Source organism: Priapulus caudatus, unplaced genomic scaffold (assembly GCF_000485595.1).
Source record: "Priapulus caudatus unplaced genomic scaffold, Priapulus_caudatus-5.0.1 Scaffold441, whole genome shotgun sequence".
Taxonomy (NCBI): domain Eukaryota; kingdom Metazoa; phylum Priapulida; class Priapulimorpha; order Priapulimorphida; family Priapulidae; genus Priapulus; species Priapulus caudatus.
Window position 1 is genome coordinate 143,515 of NW_014577502.1, and position 10,683 is coordinate 154,197.

Sequence of the window (10,683 nt, forward strand, 5' to 3'; positions counted from 1 at the left end):
CGTTCGCTTTCTATGAACAACGTCATCGTAGTTACCGACGGCAACGGTTACCATAGTTACACAGCACGTTCGCGTTCTGTGAACGTCCTTGTAATTACCGACGGCAACGGTTGCCATAGTTACACATGTTCGCTTTCTATAAACAACATCATTGTAGTTACTGACAGCAACGGTTACCATAGTTACACAACACGTTCGCTTTCTATGAACAACGTCATTGTAGTTACCGACGGCAACGGTTACCATAGTTACACAGCGCGTTCGCTTTCTATGAACAACGTCACCGTAGTTACCGACGGCAACGGTTACCATAGTTACACAGCGCGTTCGCGTTTAGCAACCCCATCGTCACAGATACCCCCGGCAAAGGTTAGCATACATTCTTGTCAGTTGTCAGTTGTGTTGCCACCTACACTCAGATAGCGGCGCCCCCTACATCCACACAGAAGCGGCGACGCCCCCTACACTCACCCGCAGGAGCTCGCGCTCGCACTGATAGCGGCGCCCCCTACACTCACCCGCAGGAGCTCGCGCTCGCACTGATAGCGGCGCCCCCTACACTCACCCGCAGGAGCTCGCGCTCGCACTGCTCCTTCAGCGCGCGATACTGCTTCTCGTCGACCGCCGACAGCTCGCCCCCTACACTCACACAGCAGCGCCCCCTACACTCACACAGCAGCGCCCCTACACTCACACAGCGGCGCCCCCTACACTCACCTGGAGGAGCTCGCGCTCGCACTGCTTCTTGAGCGCGCGGTACTGCTTCTCGTCGGCCGCCGACAGCTCGCCGGTCTCGTCCTTCAGCTGCTGCAGCTTCTGCAGCTCGGGAAAGCCATCGATGCTGCGCACCTGGTTGTGCAGCGCGAGGAACGAGACGGGCGAGTCGATCGCCTCGCGGCTCTTCGCGCACAGCCGCACGACCTTCAGGCCCGTCTGGTGGATCTTCTCGGTGAGCTGGTCGACGGCGATGTTGCTAGGCGCGCAGCACAGCACCTGGCCCATGTTCTGCTTCGCGAGGTGGTAGACGATCGTCGCGCTCGTCTCCGTCTTGCCCGTGCCCGGCGGCCCCTGGCGGCGGGAGAGGGAAACGGCGGGGGAGGTAAGCGCGCGTGCTCTCGCGTCGTCGAGGGTGTGTTCGTGTTTCGGGCGATCGTCGATCGCGCAGCACGATTGCGGTATAATTTTCAGCGGTCGCTACTACTTACTGTCTCATGTTATGACTGGGCAATTATATAATAATTTGCTCTGCTCGGTATTATTTATTGGCACAACTTATGTCATTCTACGCAGTTGCATAAAACGCTGATGATATGTATATGTAAATGATGAAATAGTGCCAATTCGAACGCTTACATGTTTGCCGACCCATAAAAACTCAATCAATAACTAACATTACTTTTGCTCCTGTTGATAACTTAGCAAGCCATAGTTTTTAAGCCATGTAAATTTTACCCATGCTTAATTTATGTCAGCTCACTCCAGACAACTACCCCCACACCAGAACAGGGAGGAATCCACGTAAAATAATCTTAAAGCGAATCATACTCAAAAATGAACAACCAAAAAAGTTTACCTGAATCAGTGACAGGGGGCGCTGCAGTGCCGTCTTGACGGCGTACACCTGCGAGTGGTTGAGCTCGGGCAGGCCCGGCGCGCTGAAGCGCTTAGGCAGGTTGCACTTGATGATGATGTCCTCGACCTCGTGACCCAGCAGCTTGTGGTAGACGTAGCCGGACACGGACGTTTCGTCGACCGCAAACGTCTTCATCGCCGCCTGCATCCTGATGAACGAACGCCGGAATGCAACGCATGAGACATTACACCATCACGTTTCGTTCATATATATTTAAAACACTCTGTATACTATTATATACATATAAATATAATCTTGTGTTTATTGAATGTTTCGCAGGGGTAGAAATTAAGATGTGAACAAATACAACATTTTCTCTTGAAATTTTACAACAAAATGCACTTTTTCATAGTAGGTTTTTTTACCGAGGAAAACTAATAGCAAGGTGTGTATCACTTTATATTGTTGTTTTTTAAACAAGAGACCTGGGTTGGCACTACTCTCGGCCGTGTTTCCACTGGAATGAGCTTCAAACATGTTTGGCAAACAAAGACACTTGACACTACGCACTAGTGTTGTCAATCGGTTGTAATTTCGTAATCGATCATCAGTTGGACCCAAGTATTAGCCCTGTTTACTGTTTGTTTTGCACTGTTTACTACTGTGTGTATAATACATGTATGTTAATAAAGAATAACTTGTATAGTAGCAATGATATCTCTGATTCTCATCACTTTTCCAAGTTTTCTTGTTCAAGTTTTTTTTATTTATTTATTTTTTTATATTTTTTTTTAATGAAATTGATAATGGATTTTGATAACCAAGCACTTGGTTTGAGCCACTGTTCAACCGATGATCGAGTATAATCGATGATCGTGACATCACTAAGCGCTTGGTTCGAGCCACTGTTCAACCGATGATCGAGTATAATCGATGATCGTGACATCACTACTACGCACGTAGCTGCCACAAACGTGCTGACGTTTTACATGTCGCGTAGCAGAACTAATCTATCGTCTTCGCCACCTCGCTTTCCTAAATGCGAAAACTACCGCACGATATTCTCCTGCGAAAGCCTCCGAACGTTTACCTGTCGAAGGACGTCGACTTCCACACAAAGTCGATGACGAAGTTGTGGGTGCACTCGGTGGGCGCACCCGCCCCGTTCTTCAGCTCTATCCCCACCTCCTCGCCCTTGTTGTCCGGGATCTTCGTCACGTGACCGACGCCCGACCACGGCTTGTGCAGCTCGCCGAGGTAGCGCAGCCTCAGCTCGTCGCCGTGCATCAGTCTCATGTCTGCGTACGACGAAGAGAAAGGAAGCGGTTAGGTTTGCGCACACGTCGCCGTGACGACGTGCTGCAAACACATCTCCAACTATGACTCATTCATCCGTCAGTCTGAGGTCGCTGGGTGAATGCAGCGGTTATGTTTACATGCTGGTTGCCATGGTGACATCTAAACTTGTCCTTAGGCTAGATGACAGGTGCATGTTCATGAAAAATGAAATTGCATATAAACACAGTAGTTGCCAACCAATTCATCTATCAGTCTAAGATCACTGGGTGAATGCAGTGGTTATGTTTATATGCTGGTTGCCATGGTGACATCTAAACTTGTCCTTAGGCTAGATGACAGGTGCATGTTCATGAAAAATGAAATTGCATATAAACACAGTAGTTGCCAACCAATTCATCTATCAGTCTAAGATCACTGGGTGAATGCAGCGGTTATGTTTATATGCTGGTTGCCATGGTGACATCTAAACTTGTCCTTAGGCTAGATGACAAGTGCATGTTCATGAAAAAAGAAATTGTGTATAAACACACTAGTTGCCATGGCAATGTGTAAGCTTATCCCTCGGCAACAGTCACCGATCTACATAACGGTAACAGTTACGTTTATACCTTGGGGGCTGTTCCAATGAATATACTCATATTTAAGCATCAGTTGCATAAAAATACTCTGAATAAATGTGACACAAGTGTCATGACATACGTTTAAGTTTATACACTAGTTGCCATGTGTAAACTCATTCATAGACTAAGCATGATTTGCACGCGTCATGATTCTGAACCCGATAGTTGTGCTTGTATCCTAGTTGCAATGACAATACGTGAACGTATCCTGAACGAAGCCCGGCGCACACGTGAGTTATTTTACTCAAGTAAAATGACGCATGAGTCATTTTACTCACGTGTGCGGCGGATTTTCGTCGAGTAATTTGACGCATGCGTCATTTTACTCACGTGTGCGGCAGATTTTCGTTGAGTAATTTGACTCATGCGTCATTTTACTCACGTGTGCGGCGGATTTTTGTTAAGTAATTTGACGCATGCGTCATTTTACTCACGTGTGCGGCGAATTTTCGTTGAGTAATTTGACGCATGCGTCATTTTACTCACGTGTGCGGCGAATTTTCGTTGAGTAATTTGACTCATGCGTCATTTTAAATAACTCACGTGTGCGCCGGGCTTTAGGTGTTAGATATACACTCATAATTAGCAAGCTAACAATTACACGCACGCACGCACACGCACGCACGCACGCACACGCACGCACACATACAGTGGTTGTCATGATGACGATATGAAATCACACCCAACATGAGCCTTTGTGACTCTGTGATTAGGAGTAGAGGTCACACAGAAGAATAATTACTCACTATACAATATCAAATACGATGCAGTCACAAGTAGTCTGGGTATGCAACCAGAAAGTTTATGGAATATTATACATTCTAACTAACATGACCCACTCCCAAATGCCCTCCTATCAACGTTATACAAATAGATCTTCTACACCATGACACATGCGTGCTTACCTCCATCGGTTTTAGCCATAGTAAAGTAGGCGATTCTCTTCTTGTTCAGTCCAACGTCCCAACGCACGACGATGTTATCCTGAGTCTGTGACTCTTTCAGTTTCCGGTCATAATCCGCCTCCAGCTTCACAAGTGGCCCGAAGATGTTCTGATACTGATATCCGTCTTCGTATCTGGTCAACGGAGTATGACAATTTACAGCTTACTCTAGATACCACAACTACGTGTGACGTCCACCGGCGATTTTCTCAATGTCATGATGACTCGGGTGCCAGTTGATAGCACCTACATCGCAACTTGCGTTAACGTATGGGCCAGTTCGTTCGAAAAAAGATAAACAACCAACAACGCATCCGAAAAGACGGCATGACTCGCCGCAGAGCATGGACAAACATGAGTGCAGAGTTTTGTAAAGGAAGTGTCTGTTCACATGATAACAAACACAATACCCATAGTACACAGTGGTGCCTACACCTTAGCAGACATTGCAATACCTGAGCAGGACACCCTGTGGTTCCTCATCAACTCCGGGCTTCTCAAGGTCTTCGAGAACAGCTTCTGGATTCTCCTGCGAAAAATTTAATGTATGTCACTGTACGTGTTAACCTAGGAAGCGACTACATCCGCTTGCATGTAATTATGCATCCTAACCCATATAGTACAGGGTTCATAGTAGTAAGACACATGTTGAAATAAGGACTTATAAGACTCTTTCTGGAGGCCAAAATAAGACTTTTTAAGCGATTTCTGATAGATCACCGACTATTAAAATACACTAATAATATTTATATAAAGCCGTTTCGCCGAAATTCAACACAGAAAATCTTGAAAAATGGTCCTTTAGCAAAAAATAAGGACTATTAAGTACTTTTCTAAGATTTCACCAAAAATAAGTACTAATAAGGGCCCTTATTTTATTAAGCAAAATAAGTACTTATAAGACTTTGGAAGACCCGCTACGAACCCTGTAGTACACCATGTCATCATGTTATAAGTACCACAGAAGCAACAAACTTTGTGTAATTTCTAATTGTAATTTATAAGCTATAAGACGAAGCTCTTCAGTGATACAGCCTAAGGTGACAAGAGCCACAAGACGCCCTTATATTCCAAACATAGTTATATTCGTTCATCACTAAATTATCTTCTTATAATATATTTCTACATAATTTTCAATCAGGAAAATAGGTACACTCAAACCCTGATTTTACGCGCGCCAATTTAACGCGAATTCGGATATAACGCGACGAGTCATTGAACCTATTTTTGCTCTTTCTGGAACTTAAAAGTTTTTTGGCGAGTTAAGCCGGCCTTAGGTCGGATTGAGATTGAAATAAAAGGCAGCTGTAAATAGGTCAAAGATTAGCTCAGCGAGCCACACCGCATCGCCGAGGGCGCAAGTCGTTAGTAGCTGCCTTTTGTTTCGAGTTAGGCAGTTTACACATTCAGTTTGCTGGCAACATAATGGAAAATCGTGTCGTATGTTTTAGTCTGTATCTCCTGATTGCGGGTGTATACGAGGAAACGATTTCGCACGATGCTAGGCGAATGTACTGTGTACGATTTGAGCTGAAGTTGGTTGAGTTACGCATAGTAAATCATAGGTATTCTAAGGCTAGTAAATGACGAATTTCCCTTGTTTATTGAAGTCACACTCCTTCCCTATTATCTACTCCTGATAATATCTTAGGCTGTGACATCCCTTTTTCCTGAGATATATAAATAGATGGGCCATATATTTTTTTAGGCCAAGGCAAGAGTTATCTTTGGCATAAACTGAAATTTTATGGCACCAATCCATTGCAGTTAGAGGGAGCACCGAGGCAACTTGCCTTGTTATTAACACTTTTTATCTGGGACACGGAGGTATACGTAGACATTGAATATCTGGGAATGACACTCCTGACTCGGGCAAACCAAGTACAAGTTTTACTGCCTCAGACATCGTTCACTTTTTCAGGCACCGTGTCGAGTAGGAAGGGCAACCTTTTGCTATCGGTGGCGTGGTGAAAACCCAGCCCTTTGAGCGCACAGTTGATGTTCGGTGGCTATAGTGAAGCGCATGCGTACCTTCCACAGCTCCTCCAGCTTGGTGATCTGCTGCGCGGATATTTGGCGCCCTCTCATCTGCTCCTGTTCGCTCGGCATTTTCACGAGCCAAGAGAGGAAGCTACGGTCACTAATCAGGGGCTGCCACTGGTTCTGATCCCTGCGCAAAAAACAACAACACAAACCCAAGGGTCGAAAATTAATACACGGCAACTTTTCCTGGGACACCCCCTGATCTGTTGACGCAAAAGCAAAAACAACTATACGCAGTGGAAAATTTGTAAAAGAATTTTATCACGTATTCATGCAATATTGTTCAGTTACCCGGTATAGTCTTCTTAGCTGTACACCCTAGTGCAAGACAGCATGTGAATTTGCAGCTATAAATAGCATCTACACACCTTCCTAATAATTTTACCCGGTAAACAAACCTACTATGAAAAAGTGCATTTTTGTTGTAAAATTTCTAGAGACAATGTTATGACCCCTGTGAAATATTCAATAAACACTAGACTTGGTGTAAAATCAAGTCTCGTCTTGTCCAACACAGTTATCTTATGCCTATTTACTTTAACAGCTGTGTAAATTTGGGTGCAGGTAGCCTGGAGAGAGTTTAGATAATATCTATTACTTATACCCCGTTATACCTAGAGAAAACAGTTATAGAGTGACTCATACAAAGTAAGCAATAACCTACTGGCTTTACTTCCTGGAAATTCTCAGCAAGTTGATATTTTAACTAAACATTCAATGTCTGTTAGACCTTTAAATTTGGTTCCGCTCGTATTTTTATAATGTACTCATAACTCATATCTTATCACAGGCTACCACTTGTTCTAACACCTCAGCCAAAACCAACCCCCACGATAAATGCGTGCCATTAAAGACTTTGACCACTTAAAACACTTTCATTAGCATACATCCTGTACATGTGTGAAAAATACACTAACCAAGGTGCTATTCTGTCAGAGAAAAACAGTAAACATTGTGGAAGACCATTTTTTATACGCAGCCAAGCTGCCATGACTAATTTAACTGTTAATACCTTTGTACACAACTTGAACATTCACGTTGTAACAACAGAACAATGTAAACAACAAACGACCCCCAGCGTCACAAAGATACACTAGTATCACTAGATCATACCCAACACCAGTGTGCAGTACCCTAACGATTTAATTAAACAATGAAAAATACACGCCAAACCACAATACTACATAATTATTACCGTTATCATGACATTAATTTAACATTATTATGCATAAGCATCCAACTCATAATTACATAATGCACAGGGTGAGACCATTACCAGTTCATGTCCTTCAGACTGCTCTGTGTTGCACATGGCTGCCTGCACAGTAGCACGACAACGGAATCGGCCTTCGCGGGGATAAATCCGAGCAAGAACACGTTCCGGCATCCGCAGTTGTAGCACTCCAGAACAGTCTCCCCAAGCGGCCCATCCTGTAAGCAAGCACCAATTCAGGGATGACTGTTTCACAACCGCGTGTTATTGTGGCTATTCTACTAAACACACAATTAGTTATAATATATTTTGCACGTTTTGACAAGACTCAAAACAGATGCTTTTCAGTTGCGGATTAGCACGCTGTGTGTTCGTTGTTGCCTTAAGTACATAAACATAAATCCCGATGTAGCAACCATTTCCAAAACTACTCTGTCCTGGAATTGTGTTAGGTCTTTGCATGCGTGCGTGCCCACGTTTGTCTAAGCAGACGTCAGAGATGCAACACATATTTGAAGCAATCTGTAGTTTCTGGCCATCAAATTAGTAGTTCGAGGGTCACGTAGTGACCCGAGTTTGCTAGGAGGGTCCGGCATGCCCCCCAGAAAAAATTTTGATTCTGAGATGCAATTTCCTGCATTCTGAGGGTAAAAATGACAATAAATTGACAAAAAATGACAATAATTGACAAAAAAATATTTTTTTCGATCACAGTGAAATTCGTATTTTGATACAAACTGGTCGTAATGGTGCAAAAGGAATAGAAATTCGTATAAAATACGAATAAATCGTAGTGGTTGGCATCTCTGAGACGTGCATGATGGAAGTCATCATACCTTATGCAGGGTAACCTCCTTGTGCTTAGCTCGGACTAAATAAAGGTCATTGTCAAATAAAGGTCACAGACCTGTTTGGTACCGACACACATCTCCAAGATGTGCTAAGTATACAAGTTGCGTACGCCTAGGTCAATTAGGGCCGAGTTATAGAGCGGAAAGAAATAGATCAAGTCAAGGTAAAGGTCAAATAAAGGTCGTAGTGACCTGTTTTAGGTAGCGCTAGCGTCAATCTAGGCGGCGACGTGTATGAGAGCGTAAGGGGAAATGTGATCAAGGTCAAAGGTATAAGGTCATGGAATAAAAGTCACAGTGACCCTGGTTTTGGTACGTGCGCACCATTCTCCCCAAGATGTGTAAGTATCAAGTTTTGGTTAGCGCTGTATGAAATTTAGTGCGGTCGAGTTATAGAGCGAAGGGAAATGTCTGCCTGGCGGCGAGCTGGGGAGACATTGAAAACCATAGTATCCCCGCGACTTCGTTCGCGGCGATACAATAATCATCTGCAAGGCATTTTTCTTGCCTTCCCTGGTTTTGTATTAAGAACAGTAGCTCCTAGAGATTATATGCATACAACTGCTACTTACTAACGTATAACAAAATCGTCTGTCACCACACGTATTTGTTACCAGATTACTAATTGAATTGTTATAATTATTATACACATCAACGCTACGAATTTGAACGGCGCCACGACACCCCCGCACCGGTGCTGGCCACCCGATAAAGTTGGTTATTTGACATTTTATTTTGCCACGTTTACAGACCGAGGAGGCTAATCACAAAGGGCAATTATATTGATACCTAAATGCTATTTAACCAAAACGATGATTATTTTAGGCAAAATTCTATCCATGATTATTAACTGAAAACTATATTTCGTTTATAAGATATTACAATCCTTTTGCTTTTAAATGAATAAAATAGAAACAACCTCGGGCTGTACAGCCCTTGGCTGCGAAAGTGCGTATTGCGCAAACTTATCAGATCGTGCCGGGCACCTTTTGGAGTGGGCCACCGTTCCATTGTAATCAAACTGTAGTCGTAAGTTTTTAAACATTTTTTAATAATATTTCTAAGGTGATTGAACAATGAAAAACTTTTATGTTAGCGTAATTATAACCTAAATGAGCTGAAACTTTAACCCTTAGAACCTAGAGTAAAATTCTTCCTTTAAGTATAACCTTCACCTTATGGTATATCCAGCGTTGTGATTTAAACTAGATACTCAGTTCACTGTGCACAGTGTAAATTGAAGAGCCGGACCCGAAATTTCAACTATACGCCCACAACGCCATGTATGCACACGTGCCATTGCGGACCACTCCTTGCCTACAGTGCTCGAAATAAGAAAAAAAATGTGGTTGTCCTGGCGGACAACCCCGCATCAATCGGGTGTCCGCAACCATTTCTGGTTGTTCCAAAATAGCCCCAAATCTCCTATTTTCAATCACATAATAATATGATCAGAAAAACACCCAAAAACAGTGGCATAGCCAGGATTTTTTTTTCTTTTAAACAAGGGGGACAAAACAGGAACTGCGCAAATAGTGTGAATGACTTAATATTTTACTGGCTCCTCCGCCCTCCCTCTCCACACCCTACGGCTTCCTTACTCTCATGCTCTGCAATCCATGCAAAAATTCGCGGATCATTTTTGCTTCATTGTTCTCATGCTCCCAAGATATGTAAGTTGTTCAGTGGCAGGTTGAGGGATTCAAAGGAGGAGGGCCGTGAAAAACAGGCAGTTAGGGTGGGGGGGTCCTGGGTATGGGGGGTCTCCCTTCAGAAAAATTGAGAAAACTTGCTAGTTTGCGCTGGTTCCAAATCGAGTTATCACCTCTCATAAATCAGAAAACCTGACATATACAGTGTTGAAAATGCAGCTGGTCCCATATTTTTATATTATATCACGATTTAATTCACGATTACAGAGTTCGCCCCTGCGATGAGCTACGAAAAACTCGCGATTTGAAGTATGAAACTGAAACATTATATGTGCCAGTAGCCTACAGCCATTTTTGGTTGCGGATTGGATTTCAGTTCAGATGCAAATATGAGCAGTTATAGCACCATAGATTAATTGGGTACCACGCGTATATATAAGAATAGCCGAGTCGGATTTAGAGTCAGTGTTAGGGTTCAGGGATAGTGC

At 43.6% G+C, this 10,683-nt stretch overlaps 1 protein-coding gene across 1 annotated transcript in view; it reads right to left on the reverse strand.

Moving 5' to 3' along the window:
* LOC106810443 (regulator of nonsense transcripts 1-like) overlaps positions 1-10,683 on the reverse strand; it is a 32,742-nt gene that overhangs the window by 9,658 nt on the left and 12,401 nt on the right. Inside the window, 7 exon segments of the mRNA XM_014813802.1 lie at positions 718-1,068; positions 1,574-1,781; positions 2,664-2,871; positions 4,398-4,570; positions 4,892-4,965; positions 6,468-6,606; positions 7,756-7,910. Coding sequence (XP_014669288.1) covers positions 718-1,068; positions 1,574-1,781; positions 2,664-2,871; positions 4,398-4,570; positions 4,892-4,965; positions 6,468-6,606; positions 7,756-7,910 — 1,308 coding nt within the window.